The 22,898-nt window shown below is 33.3% G+C and overlaps 2 protein-coding genes across 3 annotated transcripts; one reads left to right on the top strand and one right to left on the bottom strand.

Moving 5' to 3' along the window:
* Positions 1-7,483: 7,483 nt before the first annotated feature.
* Positions 7,484-15,438, bottom strand: LOC147279848 (etoposide-induced protein). 2 transcript variants are annotated; one of them, XM_086251122.1, is made up of 12 exons: positions 15,243-15,438; positions 14,839-14,904; positions 12,614-12,764; positions 11,044-11,096; positions 10,589-10,723; positions 10,387-10,450; positions 10,226-10,311; positions 10,055-10,137; positions 8,935-9,011; positions 8,692-8,807; positions 7,924-8,023; positions 7,484-7,754 (listed from the first exon to the last, which is right to left on the bottom strand). In XM_086251122.1, the coding sequence occupies exons 1-11, from the start codon at positions 15,362-15,364 to the stop codon at positions 7,957-7,959; spliced, it is 1,020 nt and encodes a 339-aa protein (XP_086107248.1). In that variant the 5' UTR covers positions 15,365-15,438; the 3' UTR covers positions 7,484-7,754; positions 7,924-7,956. The 2 variants fall into 2 exon arrangements, with proteins under 2 accessions (XP_086107248.1, XP_086107249.1); XM_086251123.1 differs by having other exon boundaries at positions 10,247-10,311.
* Positions 15,439-18,156: 2,718 nt separating this feature from the next.
* On the top strand, positions 18,157-21,521 carry LOC147279847 (Cox19 family protein (CHCH motif)). The gene is made up of 2 exons (XM_086252395.1): positions 18,157-18,376; positions 21,044-21,521. Exons 1-2 carry the CDS (start codon positions 18,288-18,290, stop codon positions 21,147-21,149), a joined length of 195 nt encoding a protein of 64 aa, XP_086108521.1. The 5' UTR covers positions 18,157-18,287; the 3' UTR covers positions 21,150-21,521.
* The last annotated feature ends 1,377 nt before the right edge of the window (positions 21,522-22,898 follow it).

Genomic DNA, 22,898 nt, shown 5'->3' with positions numbered 1-22,898 from the left:
GATCTACTTTTCTTATTTTAGTGTGCAAGAATAGACAGTATATTATCCCTAAAAAAGCACAGATAGCAAGAGATCTTAATTAAAAGCATATGTTACTATGTTAGAGATGTTAATTAATTTTAGATATAATGTTATACCATTCTCTTAATTAAACTGAAGTGAAAACTACCACACTCACTATAATATTGTTCAAAGTTGGTTTTTTTTTTTTGGGCTAAGTTGATTTGTGTGTATCTAAATTATCTATCCAGTTTACCATAAGCCTCATATTTGATGAAGGAGTGAATCATGAAAATTTTTCTTGTTACCAATTCCTAATAAAATCCTAAATTCGAATTTTCCTCTCTAAATTCATGCAACTACCATGTAGGTTTATCCGTTTATATATCATGTCAAAATTGAAATTAAAATTTGACCCAAATATAATATGTGTTTTTCTGTTTTAATCAAACCACATAAAAATTTCATAGATACAATTATTACAATTTGGAGGCTATCCCACAAGACAAAAATCAACCAGCATGGAGAAGGTGAATGCAATGTGAAACTCACCCCTTTCCATGCATTTCCTTAACAGTACGTTCCAGGCTTCCAGCCTTAGTCCTGAGGCTATAAGCACATCTAATGCTACCTGCAGAAAAAACACACACACATCTAATACTACTTGCACAACCATGCTACAAATTAAAACAAAAATCCCAAACGCATCCCTGCACACCATATGTCCCAAGCCAGCCAACTTTGACTTCATATTAATGCAGGTTTGAACCTCTTGAGCCCTAATTTTGCAACATCAACCCTTGACTCCATAACTCAAACACCACCAACATCACCACATTGTCCAAGTGTGTCACCTCTTGGAGCCCACAAAATATATATATATTAAGGGAGCTTTGAGTAAGGATGTCCTTATTTTAAGGACATCCTATCTCAGCTCTACAATTTAATAATTAGAACCATCCATATTTTAGGACATTATTCAAAGATTACTCTTACAAAAACTCAGTCTAATTATAAACTATTTAGCCAATTTATTACCATCAACATTAATTCAATTTTATTAGACATACTATCTTTGTTTACATTATTTAGATGAACAAACAATTTCAATTTAGTTGTGTTTTTTTACATGAACGACCCTTGAGAAGAGACCTAAAAAATGCATGGTTCTAATCGTTGAATTGCATTGCTATGATTGGTGGTACCTAGAGAAGACGTTCTTACTTTTCTTAAAATAAAGATATTCTTATTTGAAGCTCTCTCTCTCTCTCTCTCTCTCTCTCTCTCTCTCTCTCTATATATATATATATATATATATTCCCAAATGATGTTTTCTTGAAATCCTTCCCTATTAGCACATATAATTAATCTCAATTGAGGAGGGCCATTTCACCAGCATTAGGATGGATAATGTGACATTGACAAGAAAAAACATATGCTTTCTTTATTTTTTACATTTGATATTTGAATTCAAAGTCTACCACTTTCCCACCATCCTAATCTTATTTGAGTTGAAGCTCATGGAGAAAAAAATAAATAATTTATTTTTATAGTTTAAATTCTTTGTTGTTTTATCAACTAGCTAGCTATTGATGTGATAAGTTTTATTTAGTTGGAAGAGATCTCAAATTCTCCCTTTCCCTAGATAAAGCAAAAAAAATTTGTCGTTTTAATTATTATATATATTTTTTTAATATTAGAGGGAATTGAATCTCTGACTTATCCTAATTTTAATTAATTATCTCATTTTACCTCACCACTTATACTAACCCCAAAAGCAATTATTAGGCCCCAGTGTAGGCCACAACCTCGCTGTTTCGAGTAGAAGCATCATCATACTGCTCGCCCTACACATAAAACATGAAAATGTAGTTATAATCCTGTGTTCAGCAGAAGGTTGCCGAACAAAATATCTCTGTTCGACAGGAAGCTGTTGAACAAATACAAATCATTCGACAGGTGTCTGCCGAATAAGATCACTTTTACATAAATACCAAAATTTCGTTCGGCAAATGTCTTCCGAACATAAGTAAATTATTCGGCAGATGCTTGTCGAACTGTATTCGGCGAGGAGCCACCAAATGGTTTTTTAATATTTATTTGTAATTTTCATCTGGTGGTTATCCACCGAATATTTTACTTATATTCGGTTGGCACTTGTCGAACATTTACCGTTCGGCAAGTTCGTCGAACGAACCGCGACCAGAAAATGAAGAACACGAAAAACACAAAATTTTATTATCATACCTCATCTGAAGACGAATAAAGGATGATTGGAGGCTCTATTCATCAAAATTAATATGTTTTTCTACAATATTATTTTCTATATAAAACAAAGAGAGAATGCTAGGGTTTAGTAGATGAAAGATGAAGCAATGAGGTTATGAGAGGAGTGAATGTGCCTCAAAGGTTGTGGTTGGGGTTTATGAGAGTTGGGTTTGGGGTGTGTAAAGAGAGTTTTTTTTTTTTTTTTTTTTTTTTTTTTTTTTTTTTTTTTTTTCAAATAATGTGAGTTGTCCTTTAGGGTCTTTTCACTTTGTGTTAATTAGGTAAATTTACAAATTAAGTGGAGAGGGGAGTAGTGAGAGGAAATAGAGTATGCAAATAGGCACTCTACTGCATAATATCATATATTTTTTCTAAAATAATATTAGAGTCCATTAATATATAGGTATTGACTTCTAATTTTATTAACCAAACCTAAAGCGTCATTCTTCATTTGCGGACCAACTACCACAAACTCATTCTTCATTTGCAGACACCAAAAATATAACATGCAGACATCTTCCAAAAATACTAGCATCAACGCATCACCAAAAAACAGAAACTGAAACTGCAAGTCCGCAACTCCAATAAACTGCAATTTCAACTCCAATAAACTGCAGTTTCAGTTCACTTATAGTTCCAGAAACTGCAGTTTCTGAAGTTTCAGTTCACTTACAGTTCCAGAAACTTTTCTACAGTTTCAGAAAATGAACTAAACAAAAAAAATCAAGAACCTACTACTGATGTAAAGGTTGGGATTTGGGAGGAGTTGAAGATGTGGAGGAAGAGAGGAGGGGCTGGGTTTTGGCGGCAGGGGGCGACGGTAGGGGGCGAAAGCAGAGAGAAAGAGAGAGAGAGAGAGAGAGAGAGGGTGGGCTGGTGGTCAACGTAGGTGGGGGATGAAGTTACTGATGGAGGAAATGAGAGAAAAGAAGAAGAAAAAAAAAGAAAGAGAAAGGAGAAGGAAAAAAAAGAAGAAGAAAGAGAAACAGAGGAGAGAAGAGAGAATGAGATCAGGGTGGGTAGTGGGAAGTGTGGGTTGAGTGCATTGATAATGTGGAGAGATAAATCAAATGCAGTGACCTAATTATTAATAAAGTGGCCTAATTGTTACATTTTAATGATCATGGTATTACAGATTAAAAAAAAATAACTAGTATGTAATTTAGGGCAATTAATTCATAATATTAAGGAAACAAGAAGTAAATAATATTAGTGAAATTTTCCAAAGCATAAACATATATTTATAATTTCATCAAATCTCAAGAGGGTTCAAGATAGTTTATCCTGTAATTGAAGAAAAATAAAGAGTGGTCTCAAGTCAACCCACCTAGTGAGTGCATTTTTAAGCCCTGGGCTTGGTAATTGGTAATACCGTAATAGGCATAGGAGACAAAACTCAACTTTCACCCATTTCATAAGAAAAATGTTAAAATAATATACATTCTTAAATCTTAATAATAATAACAAATAATAACCAAAAATTAACAATAATAAATTTATAGTGTTTTTTTTGGGGCAATGGGAACCATCGGGGAGCACTCCACTACCCCCGTAATTTACGCAAGAAAAAGCTAAGAATTGGGATTAATTAAATTAAATTAATATGTTAAGGTATATAGTTTGACTTGTATTAATAGTATGTTTATAAAAAGTTGAAAAAAAATATTGTTGTTTATGTGTTACATTGATACTGTTGGGGGCAAGGACATGAGTCATGAGCTTATCCTGAAATGAACTGATGAGTACTGTTCGAGGGTAAAGTAAATCTACGGTCAGGATTGAATTGGATTTGGTCTGTTCAATCTCAATGGTCACGGAGCAGTGGAGCATCAGTACTTACTTTATATATTTGTCCTCCTGGGAATAAAAAGATCATTAATTATGCACCCACGCGCTTCACGTGCTCCAATCATAGGTGTTGTAAGTGCGGTTTGGTAAGACCGGACAGCCATAAGGCGCGTGGTCCAAAACAGCACACTCGCGACACAGATTGGTAAGAAAATATATTCAAAATTAGGGGTTTGGCTTTTTTTTTTTTTTTTTTTGACATTTAAGTATATAAACTTTGATTATTTTTCAAGAGAGACTTCTATTTAAGTCTTTTAATTTTATAATTTACTAAATAAAGCCTTATAGTTTTTAAAATTCTAACTAAAGTCCAATAATATTGTAACAAGTATTTGTCAATTATTTTCTATTTTTTTCACACATATCAAGCGCCGAGCGATCGGCGGCCATTTTCAGTGCATTATACTTCTTAATCAAGGTCTGGTTTGTCGGCTTAACCCAAAATCTCAGAGTTAAAACTTAACATGCAGCCTCCACAGACCTCATTCTATACCCTAAAAATGTATGAGGTTAACCTGGAACTTATACCCTAAAAAAATAAAAAAATAATAACATATTTCTTTGATAAGTCAATGGTCAAAAGACTTTATTTAGAAACAATAAGGACTTTATTTGGAAAAAAAAAGTCATAAGGTTTTTTTTCCAAATAAGAAATGTTAGAAGGATTAAATTGTAATTTTTCCTTTTTTCAATAAAATATTAAAACTATTATTTGTCTTAATTTTGTATCTGAACTTTTATTTTGCTCTAATTTGGTATTTAATGTAAATTTTATCAAATAATACAAACATACAATCTGATTTTGGTAGTTTAGTGGGGTTCTGTTCTTGTGGGGTGTTATAAGTTGAATGTTGATGGTTCTTTTGATTCCGTTTCTGGGGCTGGTGGTGTTGGTACAATCGTCCTTAGTTGGATGAGGGAGTTTGAGGTGGCTATGGCCCTTCTTCTTACCGGCATCACTTCCCTGCAGCAAGATCAAGTGTTAGCTATCTTGCGCGATGTTGAATTTTCTTTGGGAGCTGGGTTTAATTATGTGCTGTTGGAGTTGGATGCATGTTCCTCTTGTCTCTCAGTTCAACAAGGTGGGTTTGGATCTAGCTTTTGATAGTCACTTATTGGACGAACCTAAGGAAGTCTGGTGTTTGTTTTTGAATTCGTCATGTTAGTTTGTGTCTCGGTCTTGTAATGGGATTGCCCACTTGCTTGCACGACATGCTTTACATTGTGGTTCTATTTAAAGCTGGCTGGGGATCTTATGTCCCATCTTGGTTAGAAGCTCAAGTATTGTTGGATTGCCCTTCTTCCTAGTTTAATGAAATGCTTTTTCTTTGATAAAAAAAATAAGAAAAAGAACTCTTATCTAAAATTAAAAAATCTCAACTGATATTGTAGTATTTCATTTATTCATATTTAGGTCTACTGTGAACCTCATTCATTTACAACAAATAAGAAACTGACATGTCATTTACCATATTAATTGGTAACCATAAGATGGGATGGAAGTTGATGCCTCTAGTATTATTGATTCTAATAAGATATTGATATGTGTATTAACACATCATTTATTACACAAGTTTTATCACAATTTGGTATTCAATAATGTTATACTTACCACATTCTTATACTACATTTTTATACTATCTCACATGTCATTACTTTATTAGACATGTTTTTTTTTCTTTTTAGGTTTTTATTTTTATTTTTTAGTGTCTAATGTATGAATGTCATGTTAGTTTTCATATAAGTTGATATAAAATTATGGTATAAAAATGTGGAATGTTTAGCACTACTATTTAGTATTCTAGCATTTGATCCTACAAATATATAAAATATATAGGCTAAATTTCACAAATAGTACATGTGGGTTGGTTCAATATGTTTTCAATCTCACTTATTTAGTAAAATGTCTATTAAAATTCTACCACCTAAGCATCACATGATGGGTCACAGCAGTTAATTCTGATTTCATGTAATAAGTATAAACTATTACTTGAAAAGACAAATATACCCATTATGTGACGTTCACGTGGTAGAATTTTCGTTGATGAAATGAATGAGATTGGAAACATTGAAATACTACCCAAACCACAAGTATTATTTGTGAAATATGGCCATATGTATACAGACACACAACATAATGAAAGTTATAGTAAAGAGGGCAAATTTCTTTTATGTGGTGATAACGTGGCATACTAACATAATGTTGTTAATATCCTTAATGATTGTATACATATAGCCTTTGAGATTAGCCTAATAATAAGGATGAGTGGAGTAAAGATTAGAATTAAGCTAAATTTAGGATCAATTCCCTAAGATGTAAAAAAGATTATACACATGCAAACAGTATATCAATTATAGTAGCGAGAAATGATTATGGATATAAATAGTTGCAGGTATATCAATGATTGTAGATAACAGGTAAACATTTACGATCATTGATATCTAAAAGGTATATCAATGATTGTAGGTTTAGGGTTCAAATTAGTTTGTAACATCATAACGATATGTTAGCGGTTAATGTCACATATAATTTTTTTTTTTGGTAACTGAGGGTGTCCTAGGTCAGCTTTCGTACACCGGATTAATCCCTTGAGTCGATCAAAGGCAGATAATTCACGCCGGGCCTAGATAATTCACATATAATACTTTTTAATAAAGAAAAAAACTACTTAAATACGATCTACTGTAGTGAGAAATGGCAAAAATAAAAAGATATCTTTGGAGACTAATATTTGCTCCTGACCTACTTATATTTTCTCTTTGAAACTAGAGAGATTTAAAAAATTATCAGTAGGTCAGGAGACAAATATGAGTGAAAATGTGATTTTTGTGGTATTGAATTTTAAAATATTCCAAAAATGTACTTTTAACGATTTTCGCCCCATTTTTTCTTGCCTATCCAAAAAGAAAAAGAAAAAGGTTCTCTCTCCTTACTAAAACTGCCAAACATTCTGTTAAAGAGAAGCCTTCAAGTTCAATTTCCTTCCCTTAATTTGTTGTAAATGCATACATTGGTGGATGAATAAAATTGACCATCACATCTTGCACCCTTTGGTTTTCTATCCCAAATGCATGTTACTTAAGACTCTTGGTTTTCCATCTTTGTATGTACATGACAAATTAGAAAATGGTAAAAGATCAATTTGGAAAGTTAAATTAAGTGTATGAACAAAAGAATAAGTGCCACGGATATACACTTTTGGTTTACAATGACACAGATTGCCTTTGGAGTCGAGACATGGACCTACCAAATCCAGTGAATTCTGCATGCAATTCTAAAAGGGTATGACACTGCACAAGAGGGGTTTATTACTAATCGGACGCATAAGCTTGCATTTGTCCAGAAAGACTGAAAATAACTCAACAATGAAAGAAATCATGAAATAACACATTTGGTAAGCAACATGTACATAACAAAAGAAGTGTACCAGTAACTTTGAGACAGTTTTGCATAGTTATCAGTCAAATTTGACCACAAAAATTGGTCTTTCATGATACTATAGCTGTACACGTTATAACCTTTGAACATACCTACTTTCTATGCACACATTACAAAATGACACCGTCAAGCCATTCTGATGCTTCGTCTTGATCCATTGCACTTACATTATGTACAAATTGGTGGAAAAGATCATCCTGTTGCAATACACACAACACAAGACCAAGGAATTATTATCATATCAGTAAAATAGAACTGCAAGGTAACCCATCCAAAATTTTGGTTTTGGAATGAAAAATTCACGAAATAACATCATTTCTAAAAGCACAAAAGGTAATTTATGTCCAAATGGTTCAATTTTGCCTTACTATTTAAATTGTGCAAGCATGAAGCCAAACTTCTTAGAGATCTTTCTTTTCTTGCGGCTGTTCCTGAGATTTCAGGGGAAACAGGGACAACGCCCGCATCCTATTGAAAAAGATCAATAAAGACAAATAGAAATGTCACCGTTCCATGACACTAGTAAAACTCAAACAATGCTAGTTCTTCAATTTCAAGACCAACTATTTAACATTGAAAAAAATATAAATTATTTCATTCGACATTTGGCGTCCAGATTGCAGGACTCGGACTTTGGCATTTTAGCATAACATTATAAAATATACAATTGTGAAGCTCAATACATCAAGTACAAAAATTAAAAGAGGAAGGCTGTATATTTTTAACTTTTAAGCTAAACACAGTATTATAAAACAATCATGGTAAAAAATTAAATCCCCTGTTAAAAGAATTTTAAAACTAAGCCTAAGGTGTGTCTGACATGAAACCCTGTGTCCAGGCATGTCGCTGCCATGTCCTTCTGTCGTGGTTGGAAAAGAAATAATATTTTTCATTTTTGACACATACTGAACGTGTCAAACACATGCCAGGCACATGTACCCGAGTCTGTGTACAAGTGTCAAACTACCACAGGACACCTGAAGAAGTGCTCATACTTTTTAGAGTTCAATGCATAATCTCCATTTTTAATACAGAAATATGCCAAAAGAAAAAAAAAAAAAACAAACCATTCCATATATCAAGTATGTATTAACATATTATGAGCACAGAGATCATAAGTAATGAGAATAGCTTACGACAAAGTATTGGCGACGTTAAATATTGGAAGCCTTCCCAACCCTGCACCTCCCCATTTTGTATTTCGAGAAGAAATAACATGCTCAGCCTCTGAACCTGTTGCTGTCAAAACAAACTGAAAGACATCTATCATTAGTCATTACCATAAATGTCCATAATAGGAGTACAAGCCAAATTTTGGGTACAAAGCCAGTCGTTACAAAATAAATAAATAAAAATATTATAAGTACGGTTAAATATACCAATGGAAAGAGTATAGCCATAAACCCGTAGCTCACAAGAGGTGAGAAAAAGAGAGCAGGCAGAACACAAGGGCTTCCTGCAGAGCCATTGAAGATATGAATACCTCAAAACATGTAAAAGGAATTTTGAATCCAGGTAATATGAAAATATGTAAGCATGTAAGATCCCTAAAGCATAAAAGTGAAGACACAATTTATCACATTTTGATTTCCACATAAGTGAAGACACATCAACGTTTGCTAATTAAGACTAGAAAAAAGATCATGGGTCATGGATAACAGCGTCCCTATTTCCGTTCCATCCCCAATGATTTGGAAGGCCAAGGTGCCTTCCAAGGTCGAATTCTTTGCTTGGGTTGTTTCTCATGGTAGGGTAAATAACTAAATACCTATGAGGTCCTCCAACAGAAGAGACCATAATTATGTTTATCCCTTCACTGGTGCATTATGTGCAATGGGGCTGCGAAGAACCCTGATCATCTCTTCATTGCCAAGTGACTTAGAATTGTGGCATAATTTTGTTTCAGGTTGCTAGGTTGAGTTGGTTGAAATGCCTTGTTTGGCCAGTTTTTGTATTGATGGAGGGGAGAAGGCTAAGGTTCTGTGAAGATGCAGTGTGTTAGCCACGTTTTAGGTAATTTGGACAGAAAGAAACAGCTTAATTTTTAAATGGAAGGGGGAACAGTATGCGGATTCTTATGGGACAAGGCTAGATTTTGGGCTTTGCTTTGGGCATCTGTTTCCTCTACACAAGATTGCCCCTTCTTTCTTCAAATTTGGATCGGAAGCTGCTATCTCTTAGGTTGTTTGTTTTTTGTGGCTTGGCTTTGGTTATGTTTTGGATCAGCAAGGCTTTTGTCTTGTGGCTAAGTCTGTTCTAGCTTAGGTTGAGCAACTGCTGTCTTATGTGGACCATTGGTCCACTTTGATTGTACCTTCCAATTTTTTTATTAATATAATCATTCTGTTCCCTTTCAAAAAGAATTATCTACGTGATAATAACCAGGGTATAAGTTGGCCCAGCTTTCTATAAAGAATAATAACAAAACTAATTTACTTAAATAACACTTCAAAATGCAAATCAATTGAAACAATGACTCCAGAAACAAAGTATATTTACCAAAACCAGCAAAAAATGCCCAGTTAGATTCAAAGAAGTCCAGCCTTTTGTCCAGACGAACTTCAGAAAAATTCCATTTGTACCTAAAAAGTTCAAAAGGTGCAATTAGCACATATCTAGGCAATTAGTATGTGGAACACATTAAACAACAAAGGGATATGCACCACATACTCAAAACAGTAATAGGCATACATCCAGGAAAGGAGTAGAAAATTTAGCGCCTTCCCCACATACGGTATAAATCCTGTCACATATACCTGCAGAAGCCATTAAGTCTGTCACCTCTATGATCAATATACCCAAGTAAATACAGGATAAGACATATATATTACCTCTAGGAAGAAGCAGGTCAAAAGAAGCAATGAATACAGCTGCTCTCCTATTCCAATCATGACCCTGCAGATTCAACAGATTCATACACAAATGTGAAACATAATTGTCTATTCAAGAAGAAATGCTTCCAATAACATTAAAAAAAAAAAAAATGAGGCTGTATTTAAGAACCATCAAACATCAATAAAGTTAAAACTTTACCCTCCGAGGCCAGTAGGTCTTTCCATACCAGCAGCATTTTGTAAGGTCAATGCCTCATTTTGTCTGACGGGATCCAATGTGGTAGGCTGAGATTTCCCCATTGCAGCAAATCCGTTCTTAGCAATGTCATTGTACCTTTGGTTAAAATTGTAGATTTGGATAAGCAAATAGTTGAAGTTGGAAAGAAAAAATGCACTGGACCGCATATGCTGGCTTGTATTATACAAAGAAATAAAAAGACTAAGAAATAAAATTTTACTATCATCACTCCAATCATGATGTATAATGGGATCAAAGGGACCTCCAGAACTTCAATAATTCTGTATGAGGGCACTAATTAGATCTAAAGTTATAGATGCATACCCTACTTAGGCTCAGCTCATACCTACGGTTATTAAGCAAAAACAACCAAATAATGCAGTGGTAAAACAAGGAAGCCGAAGGGAGTAAAGTACCAGATGTTGCTCAGGATAATGCTGAATACATATAATGGGTAGAACCAAGTTACCTGCAAATACAAAATCAGAAAACATGCTCAGCCAATGACAGCGAACTGAGAAAATTTTGAGGAACTAATTCCTTTATTGATTAACAAAACTCACAAATCAACATATTATCTCACAATTTTGCCACGTTATCTACAGTAATACCTTATTTTTGCCTGAATCTACACCATACACTTACTTATACCACTTTAAGGACATTATCCAGGTTATGTGAAAGGTGATAACAGCATATCTACTGAATGAACACTGAATTTCCACAGGTAAAGTTCTATTAAATTACCTTTAAAAGGGTGGCATTTATCTGAAAATTGCGGATTTTCGTTTTTGGTAACCAGGCAGAGCAACTATGCGTGCAATTTGATGGAGGTCCTAAAAGATATTCCAAATTTAAGATGAAAAAAGATGCAAATCTAGTTTTCTGCAAATTTCAGCAATTGGGCTTCATTCATTCTAAAAAACTGAAGAAAAAAAAAAAAAATTGTACCATCTTGATGATTAACGCAGAAAGAACATCAGTACTTATTTTAGGCATAGTATCAAGCTTAGAAATGAGATTTATTTAATCCAGTTTTTCTTTATTGAAATTGGAATTTATAATTAGTTATTTTCCAATTTTTATTGATTAGAGTGTAGGAATCAAAATCATCCAAACCTGTGTCCCAAATGTATCATTTGATTCTTTCCCTTATTTTCTATTATATGTAGTGTTTCCTATCAAATCTAATTTATTTGGACCTTTTCGTGTTAGTTCTTCTCAACTTAGTTTGGTCGGCCTCTTGGTCTTTTAGTTTCTACTTTAACTTGTTGACCTTTAGTTATAGATGCTGATTGGTCTATGCTGTATACTACCTACGATTGCTATCTCTTTGCTTATCACCAACAGGAGCCACTCCTATGTTTCCCTAATAGATTTATTTTTCATTTTTCCTTTTCTTGTCACACCTATCATCCATTTTACAATTCTCATTTCCACTACATAGATCCATTGCTCTTGCTTGTGCTTTAATGCCCAACATTCTACCCTATGAAGAATAGCTGGCCTAATGACAGTTTTACAGAACTTCCCTTTTAATCTAATTGGTATTGTTTTATCACATATGATACTAATAGCTTGTCTCCATTTTCTATCTTGTTCCAATTCTATTTTATGCCTGGAAAAAATAAAATAAAACAAAAATTTTGAGTTTGTCCACGAGGGCATGTGTGTCCTTGTACTGTTCCACAACTATAGAAGCATGTTGATTGTTGCACTATTCTTTTTTGCATACTTTGGTCTGCCAATTAACAAAATCAAATTTCGCACATCAAGACATAATTCATGTGTCCACAATGACAACAAAATACTTTAGATGCTAACAAGCAAACGGTGTATTGCATACATGTACAGACTTATAAAAATAAAATTAAACATCCAAAAATTCAATGATGCATTCCCAAAAACTTTCTTTACAAGTGAGAGTATGAAAAATCACACAAGTGAGATTATGAAAAATGAACTTGATATCAACTGCATACTTACATAAAAGAGCTGTATGAGTCCAAGACGTAAGAAGGAATAAAATTTCAAAATTCCACCATATGTGCAGAATTCTTGAGAAGTAAATTCTGGGCACTTGTCAGGTAATATCCAATGTAGAGCTGGGATGATGACTGAGTTAAGGATAATTATACTGCACATAGACAGGTTGAGAATTAAATTACAAGACTCAGACATGCATGATTTAAAATGCACCAGTTCACCAAACCACTTAAAGCACTTTCATGAGTAGTTTCTACTTTACAAATGACTTGGCAGTGGTTATACTGAGAAATGAATCAATTTGGGAAGACAACAAATATAAGCATCTAAAAGCTTGACAGCATCCGCATTAATAGTAATAAGAACCCAACTTCAGCAGGAAAAAAAAAACATTTAGGTTGACAGAAGTGTGCAAGCACTCTATAGCATGAAAACCACTCATTAAATTGGTTCGTATAAAGCTCAATAATATCAGACAAAAGAATCATATATAATCCTGTTAATTAAGCTCCTTCATTCAGTCTGGTTCAATTTGATGTAAAAAATACTCTTTTTGAAACAATGTGGTATCTGCAAACCAGCCCACAGGAAGTAGTGTAGCAAAGTTAAATATTAAATTCTTTAAGGCAGCAAAATAAAGAAAGTAAATCACATGAGTCAGATTCTCTACTCTATTGGATTGTATGATAGTGTGACATAGGGTAGCCCTAAAGTGGAGTCCATTCTAGAGAAGATTAAGCTCTTTAGATTATATATTATTGTGTTTGGAGATCTGGATTTTGTAAGCATGAACCTAAAAGTAACATGTACCAAAAATTTAGTACAATGTTGAGTTCATATTGAGATGTACCAAGAAGGTGATTACACTTTGGAGATGTGATGTCCTGGCTCTTTTGCTGTGTTTGTAGGTTGGCACGGAACAATAGAACCTTTGACAATAAGGAGGATTTATAGTTTCAATTTTCCTTTTTTGAAGAAGGAGGATTTATTCATAGAAGTTTTTCCAATAGACTGAACTACTACTTCATAAGACAATCTCTACAATCTAAGCGACTTTCAAATTGATAGAATTATCTCAAACCAATATCACTACTTTGCACATATGTGAATACTTTAAATAGAACAAGTGGCTGAATACAGTGCCAAGGAAGTGGCTGGAAAGATACATGTAAAGGAATGGCTAAAAAATCAAGTAATGCATCTCGAAAATCTTCTTTTGTTTCACTCATATTTCAAGATTCTCCCGACTATGTTGTTAAGAGTTCATACACGCCCACCATCCACTATCACCAAACCAATGATGAAGCACTATGATGATGAGCAATGGATGTTTTGTGCATTGATATCAAACTGCTGCTAAGTTGTTTGGTTTTAGTATGAAAAAAGAAAGTGCATAGAAATTATAAACAACAAGGAGGACGGCATACCTTCTTTGCTCATCCTTATCCCTCTAGTTGGATCAACAGAATTTGTTAAATCTGTCAGCCTAGAACTAAGAACATCTTATTATAGCAAGCCTAGTTTCGTTTCTGTTTATCCTCCCTAAATTGACATCTTTCACTCGCCTACTGTTTGACACCACGAGATAAGAGCAACATCACGAGATGAAAAGGAAACAACGCAAGATCCAAATTTGAACACTCTCAAATGTAGAATAATCATCAAAAAGTGGTTACTCTAGTTTTTGACATTTTTAACCCCCCACGGAAGGATCAACAAAACCTTATTTGCATCCTATATTGAGCACCCTACACAGACTTCACCAAAATAGTCAGCTGCTCGCATCTCCCAAATGTAGTAACAATTACCTTATGAACACTAAGCAGATACTCTGAGATCTTAAAAGTACTCTAAACAGGGAAAAAAAAGAGTAAACACTCGAGAAGCAATTAAACATAATCATTTTGGGTTGAGAAAAATACTCATATGATAAAATCAAATACAAAATTTCTACAAACAAATTGTCTGCAAATACTCTAAACCAGAAGATACATCTTTCAAGAACTTCTATGGTCCCAAAAACTACAGTAAAACGGGGTGGAAACCATGCTTAGTTTAATCATAATATATTCCATTGCTAAAACAACTTGCACCATGGAAAAACAAGTTAAAAGGTGCACTAAATGAATACTGCAAGCCTCATAATCAATGGAAAAAAAAAAAAAAAAAAACTTGAACTGTGAAAAAATACAAGGAAAGCAGAGAAAAGTTCACAGACAGATTACCTTCCTAAGAAAATGAAACCATTTAATAGAAAACACTGTCCTGTACGTATCGTAAGCTTTCTCGACCTGCCACAAGGATTTAGGATGATCAAAAAAATAAAGCAAATAAACCAAAAGTTAAGAATTTAGTCCCGTTTGGTTACTCAGAAAGTGAAGGAAAGTTTATCGAACGCCTGAAGAGGGAACCAAAGAGAAAAGAAACACTCTGCTGACCCTATTAGCAGTGTTAGACTAACCCAAACCTCCCCAAAAAAATACAAAATAAAGAAATGAAAAATGAAAAGAAACCCATTTTTTTCCTCTTGTTTGTTCAGTTTTCTCGACAACCAAACAAGAAAGTAAAGCAATTTAAGCAAGAAACAAATAAACTAAAGCGTGCAAAGGAAGTAATTATTGAGAGAGACCTGCGGCAGAGAATAAAGACACGGTGAAGACAACAGGCTTCTCTGAAGCCCTCAAGCCAAAGCAGCGTGGCTTGCTTTGAATTCGCTCTGAAAGAGGTTATCAATGGCCTTGCAGCTTCCATTCCAGAACTAAGTTTTCTGAAAGCGAGAGAGAGACACAAACAAACTGAGTTTTCTGAGAGAGACTACTTGTATAATAAGCATCGGTTGTTTTGAGGAGAACTGAGAACTGGAAAAGGTATCTTTCTAATGTAACCCGCCGCCACGTCAGCAATCGCCACCAACATTGCAAAAAGGTTTTTTTTTTTTTCTTTCTAAAGTACTAGAAAAAAATAAGAATTTAGTTTTATAATATAATAGACAAAAATGAAATGATTTTTCAATTTTCGTCGACCATTAGAATTTTAAATGATTTTGGCGGAATTAAAAAGTCTGGTGGTATTCAATTAAAATTTTTAAAGAGTTTATAAAAGTCTGGTGGTATTCAATTAAAATTTTTAAAGAGTTTATAAAAATCTGGTGGTATTCAATCAATACTTTTAAAAAGTCTATGGTATTTAATTAAGACTTTTAGAGAGTCTATCAAAGTGACATGGTATTCAAAAAGTCATTGACTTTATTAAATGATAGATTTTAAAAGACTTTCATGGACTTTGTAGTGTAAATTATGTTATATCAAAGTCAATAATTCTCCAACGTTCTCCCTGCAGATTTCAAAGGATTTCAAATATTAAAAAGCTATTAAAAAAGTGGTATTTATTTATTTTTTAAAGAGTGATGCTAAACCCCCTAATCTTATTTTTTTACCCACCTCTTAATTTATTTTTTTTTCTAATTACTATATCCTCTTATATTAATTTTCTTTTTCTCTTATATTTAATTGACTCCTCATCCTGGGTTGGAACCAACAACGTTGCCACAATGCAATGTAACTGCAAGATATTCAAACCAACCACTTCACAGTCTTTAAGTACTCAACAAAATCACAAGATTATATATTCATAATTTAAGAAATAATGTTATCACCACATCATATAATGTTTTCAACCTGTCAATTCAATTAGACAAATTCTAACAACTCGTTAAAACACAATATTTGACAGTCTAACAACATAAAAACATAAAATTCAGAACACTTATAATAAATTATGGAACAAAATAATTTTGGTCTCTACAATTCTAGCCCCAACTTTTTATATTGTTTGCAATATTAGGACAATTTATAACACATGCATCTCGGTCTTGAAGCTCATCCTCATTCCACTCACTCACGGAGGACAAAAAAATAAAAAACATATTGGAGAAATCCTAAAATAAATAATATAAAATTATATCAAAGTTATTATTAGAAGTCTATAAAAACCCTTCAAAATCTATGAGAAAAGTCAGGAAAACTCTAAATAGAATTATGTCAAAATCTATGTGGAATTTATGAAAGTCATTAAAAATCCATCAACTCTACCAAAGTCAATGACTTTTAAAAACTCTACAAAAATCCGTTAAAATCTTAATTGAATACACCCCTTACTGTGAATGCAAATGCAAAACTTGCACCATATTTGATTTTTTAAAGGTATAAATTTTTTTCTTTTTGTACAACTTGCACCAAATTCTTTTGGCAGTTCGAACACCCTACATTGAGCATATATTAGTGGTGGGTCTGGCCGGTGGACTTCTACAGTAGAGAGTTGAAGTCTTGATTGTGAATTAATGTAATTTTTTTACAAGGTCGGGTTGGCCTTGGATGACATTCAGATTTGGTCAATTTGGTATGGTCATTCTGGTCGGATCTTTCTAGTCAGTGACTACTTGTAACTGCTGATGAGTCAAAATTATAGTTTTGTGAGTAAATTATTATTATATGATTGTTATTGACATTATGTTATTTACTGGCAACAATTACACCAGTGTCTTGAGTTGGGATGATACTCAACATAAAACCATATCGGAATGAAAAAAAAAAAAAAAAAAAAAAAAAAAAACTAGGTTGGAATGAAAGAATTTAAGATGTGATTTTTGTTAGGGAGACTTAGAGTTCAGTCCATTTTATAAGTCTTTTTTAGATTAAAACTGGTAATGATTTAGAGTTTTTAATTTTTTGATAGCTTTATGTTAGGTTCTAATTCCAAGAATTTGGGCTCCGTCCAAAATCTCGGAGTTAAAATCTAACATGCAGCCTCTACAAAACCCACTTTACATCATAGGAGGGGAAATACCCTTCAAATAGGGAAAAGACTTTATTATGAATTAAAAGGATTTTCTTATAAGTTATTATGTTTTAAAAGGATTTTCTTATAAATTTTAAAACACACTCGATCTTCATTTAAAAACTGTTTTTCTAAAAAACCTAAGTCTAATTATTTTTTTTTATTATTGTAAAATTGTAAAATTTGCATAAACTTTTCTAACATCAACTAAACTAGCCTTTTGACACGAAGCACACAAAAAATGTAACAATACAATAAGTTATAAACTCCAAGTCTTTTTATGAAAGAGAGCACGAACAAAATAAGTAACAATAAGTTATAAACTTAGAGTCATTCTCATGGAAGAGATCACACCCCAAAAAGAGTAACAATTTGTTATAAACATAGTCATTTTCATGGAAGAGAATATACAAAAAAAAGTAACAATATAATTAGTTAATTAAATTGTTATTAAATAAATAAACGGTGAATTAAATTATTATTAAAATTGTATTTTTATTTGATCACAGTTATATAATTAAATGATTTCTGATTAATTTTTTATAAAAATAATCTTCATAACTAAATGTAAAAAATGAATAATTTGGATGATAAATTTATTTAGTGAAATAAGAATAATAAAGGCAAAGGTGGATTCCTTGTATGCAACATTTGTTAAACAAATTGGCGGAAGAATTTCATTTACACTAGCCAGCAGCCTGGGAATCTGGGGGTATGGGAAGGTCGGTGACACTAAAAACTTAAAAAGGCACGAACCGCAATTTCCAGGACACGCAAACGCAATTGAATATTTTAGTAAGACAGAAATTAGAGAACAGAGAGAATAGAGAGAATAGAGATGGCACAGCAACAAAGCAAAGAGCCGTGCAAGAAAGAAGCATGCGCCATTCAAGCATGTCTCTCCAAGAATGGCTTCCTCCCTCAAAAGTACGTCTCTTCTTTTTCTTTTCCATCTCATCTCATCTATATCTATCTCCTGTTTGCTTGCCCAGAAAACGGACCAAAAACAAAAAAGAACAAAATTTATAGGTTGTTTCCATATTTTCAAGAAATGAAAGTTGAAATTCATGGATCATTCTTTTATTTTTTGTTTATTTCTTTATCTTGCTGTACATCAATTCATTGTGGTATGTAGCTGGTTAGGAGTTTATTGTGATTGATTGGCTTGCTTGCAATTCATTTCGCTTTAGAATATTATAGATTCTAGTTTTTTTCCCATTTGAAACAATTCATTTGGTTTCTTAATCCTTCTAATGAAAACCCAGAATTGCCAAAACACTGATGATATATATGTATATATCAGAGAACTTGTTGTCGACTGTTAATAAAAATAAATAAATCAAATGTTGGATAAGTTCCACCCAACAAGGATGATAATGTTATCACTGTTGGCAGAAACTTCACGCAAATTTTGAGAAGATCAGACCCCAAAAGTGGTGCTTTGGCACAAAGTGAGAACATTTCGAATAAGGGTTTAAAGAAACCGGTGGCTGGTTGAGGGAGAGTTGATTCAATTCAAGAAAGAATGTTTTCCCACTTAGTTGTTTCCTAAACAATATTTTCCTCTACGACCATGAGGTTGTGAATCTATGATCTCTAATGGGAGGAATTGAACTGATACCAGTAGACATGGTCCAGCTAGACTGACTAGGAGTCGTAGCTCTATCTTAGCTTCACATCTTGGTTGGTCGCTTAGCTTATGCATATGAGATTATTTTGCGTTAGGTTCTTGAAACAAGACAACATGACCAACAACAGAAGTTCCCATCTTTTTCTTTTAACAAAAATAATGAAAGAAAATTCTAACATTTTCAGCTATCTTAGGTGGTCTTAGAAACAGTTGCTTATGAGGTATAGGTTTGTCTCTATCTTTATTTTTCTTTCCATTTGAAATCATTCTTATATTAAAATTGGTTTGTGGGTGCGTTGACTTCCATCTTTTGTATCTCCTTGGCACAAATCACATGCCAAATTGCAGAGGACAATATCAAAGGCTTACAATTTATATCCGTTTCTCTTGAATGGAAACTGTGGTTGATCAGGGAGACTGAATATAAATTTTTAATACATGGGTTTTCAACAAAATTCTCTGGTGCTTATGTTCTTGTTTGACACAAGCTCGACAGCTTTGTTCAAGTTTTCTTTTGGAAATAAAAGTGTCTTATGTTATATGGTTTATGATAAGAAGGTTGCCAGCTTACGCTATATTTGACATTTGGGCTATACTGATGATGTGCAACGATCATAGCAGCTAGGGGGATACAACCTTACTTGAACATGATCTGTTCCATAGGATCGTAACTCTGTATCCTTGAGTTCATAGTAGCTAGGGTGATGAAAGTGACTGGTATTCTAAACACTTTTTAAAATTCTCCTTTGATCACGATCGTGGAAGAGTGTCTGGTTTGATGCATAATATGGGGTTACATTGATTGGATTTAATCTTACTCAGACCATTCTCTTCCAACCCTCTTTTTGATCTTTTGTACCTGTTTCTTCATACATGTCTTATCCATAGAGGTTAACCTCTGGCTGTTATTTGTAGCCAAAAGTTCAGTAATTAACGGAACGTGTTTGTCACTATTTCAATGTCGAACTCATACATAAAATTACATGATCTTAATGTCACAACATTCAAAATTTTCTGGATTTAAGGCCTTCTCCAAGTTGTCAAACTAGGAGCATCGTGGTGTGGTCAAGCCTTTGTATGTAATCACATGATTCATCTGTCAACTGTTATATTTCACGTGATATGGTCTAGCAAGTATTTCAGTGATGCTCATTTGTGTTTTTAATATGTTGGATTGTGATTATGTTCAAACTTCACCATCATTCGTATATATGTAACTGTTAACCAATTTTATGGAATTTTCGAAGTTAGTTCTGGGATTGATTCCCACTACTTTGAATGATGTTGGCCTTCTACTGTAATATTTTTAATTTTGGGTTTTATTTGACTGCTAATATCCAACCAGACAGAGAGGGAGAGAAAAGTGGTTAATTTAACTGAAGATGAAGTCATTATTCTAACCATGGTTTGAATGACTATGTTTTCTGACTATTTTGGCTTGGCTTGGCTTTTTTCAAGATTTTAGGAGGCGTTTTCTTTTTGTCTAAAAAGAAACATTACAATTATGTTTCTGTTACAAACCGGTTTAATATACGTGAAAAGCTAATCCTAACTATACAGCAGGATCTAATTAGAAGATCAAACTTCAGCATGTGATACTGTATGACATAAATAGTAAGAAGTGTAACTTAAACTTGGATGCATTTAAAGCCCTAAATCTAATTGGTAGTTTCATATTTTGGAGTGTGTAACCAATCCTTTTCATATCAGTCATATTGTGTAACCAATTATATGTTAGAGTAATAGTTCATATCTAACCTTTTGCATTCATGATGCGTCTTATGCACTACATTTTTGTAGACTTTTGTAACCAGTCCTTTTCACAACAGTCATATTGTGTAACCAATTATATGTTAAGAGTAATAGTTCATATCTAACTTTATGCATTCATGATGCCCCTCTTATGCACTACATTCTTGTAACTTTTTGTTATTACTTTTGTAATTAGTGTATATAACTGGCAGGTGCTATAAAGTGATTGAATTGCTGCAGTCTTGCTGCGAGAAATGCAACTACAACTCAACACACTGTGCTTCTGTCTCCGGTCTTTTGAAGCAAAAGCCCAAGTAGAAGGCATTTGCCAATTTCACACTTCAGATGACTGAATGTAGCTCTCCCCTCCATCATCTTCAAGGAAAATACTGCAGAGGCCAAATGCTTGATGTGGTTACTACTTACCACAAGGTGCTATAAGATCACTAGTCGATTTTTCTAGCTTCTGTGGTGTTAATTGTGGGGAGCTTATTATACATGAAGTGCATTATAGGTGGGAGGGAGAACAAAGTAATATACACAATTTTATTACTTGATTAAAGATACTAGACAAGTTTTGATGATGTTTTGGAAGAGGAACACTAATGTGCATAAAGTTTTTATTTTCATACATGGTTTAGAAAAGAAGGCAATATGTTATTACAAACTCAGTTACGAGCTGGGTTTATAGTTGTGCAAATGGTTGAAATTGAAAAACAAAGTTTTAGACGAATTTTTTTTTTTCTTTTCAAATTTTTGGATTACAAAATAAAATTAGGCTAGATTGTGTAGTGCTTGATTAGCCTTGCGCCCTCAACTCCTCGGTGCTGGCAAAGAATCAAATCCATATATATATATATATATATATATTTTTAATGCCTTTCACTTCTTCCAAAAGTTCCCTTCAACAGCTAAGCATACATCTGTGTGACTGTGTCCCCCTAGCAAGGGAAGCAATTCTCGAGCATTAGCATCCATTCCATACAATGGTACCTACAAGTCCAGAACACAAGAACTCAACATGAGATAGGGCCGGTTTGGATAGGATGATTTGATTTTGTGGATTTGGATTTAGGCTTCCCAAATTCAAATTCTTCTATTTGGGTTTTTTTTTTTTTTTTCTTTTCTTTTGTCTAACTTCTGTTTGGGTTTAATAAAAAGAGAGTATTTGAATTTGGTCCAAATCCACTCTTAGATTTTAGAGGCTCAAATCTAGGAATTTCAAATGACTTTGGAAACTAAATTATTCAAAATCCAACTAGCTATCAGCCTCTTACTCCCTCACCATTCCATTCTTATCGTTAATCATATATTTAAAATTTTAAATTCTTAAACTGTCAAAAAAAAAAAAATCCTTAAAACTGAAATCCTTACATTTGAATTTTTTTTATCCAAACAATCGAATTTCAAATCTATGTATAGATTTGAAATCTAAATTCAAATTCATGAATCCAAACGGAGCCGTAAAAGATTATGATTTACCATTACTTAAGCATTGATCCTCTCATAACTTGTACAGACAACTTTGACTAATTTGTTGGACACCATAACACAATTTTGACACAAAACCGACTACTTTTCATTTCTTCATATTATTATTATTTTTTGTTGTTGTTTTGAAGCATTATATATTACATGATTCTTTTAATGGTTCTGCTAGCATAAAAATCTAGTGATTTCCATTTTGAGTGTACGATGGTAGGTTTTGCAATCAAAACACAAAATGATCAGTAAAGAAGTTAAGTTTTTTTTTTTTTTTGGCCAAACGGTAAAGAAGTTAAGTTGGGTAAGCAAGAATGGCAAATTGTCCAAATTTAGAGGGGCACAAATTTGAAGCGGAAACGAGGATGCTCCCTAAAAGGATATCATATGGCATTAGTCAGAAGTTATTTCACAAGACAAAACATGGGTTGTTAGGCCATTAATCATTTTCATTTCAGTCATTGCAATTCAACAACTAATGGAGCATTATTGGGAGAACACAAAGATGCATTTGCAAAGCCATAAGAGGTGCTACCACAGAGGACTCAAGACCTTCACACACCTTTAAAACCCGGGGCACAACCA

This window comes from Dryas octopetala, chromosome 7 (assembly GCF_963921425.1).
Source record: "Dryas octopetala chromosome 7, drDryOcto1.1, whole genome shotgun sequence".
Classification (NCBI taxonomy): domain Eukaryota; kingdom Viridiplantae; phylum Streptophyta; class Magnoliopsida; order Rosales; family Rosaceae; genus Dryas; species Dryas octopetala.
This window is presented reverse-complemented; position numbering and strand designations above follow the sequence as displayed.

Coding starts and splice junctions, on each gene's coding strand:
- LOC147279848 (XM_086251122.1), bottom strand. CDS start 15,364: ATGGAAGCTGCAAGGCCATTGATAACCTCTTTCAGAGCGAATTCAAAG. Junction 10,724..11,043: donor ATTATCCTGAGCAACATCTG/GTACTTTACTCC, acceptor TTTTAACCAAAG/GTACAATGACATTGCTAAGA. Junction 8,808..8,934: donor TGGCTATACTCTTTCCATTG/GTATATTTAACC, acceptor GATGTCTTTCAG/TTTGTTTTGACAGCAACAGG.
- LOC147279847 (XM_086252395.1), top strand. CDS start 18,288: ATGGCACAGCAACAAAGCAAAGAGCCGTGCAAGAAAGAAGCATGCGCC. Junction 18,377..21,043: donor AATGGCTTCCTCCCTCAAAA/GTACGTCTCTTC, acceptor TATAACTGGCAG/GTGCTATAAAGTGATTGAAT.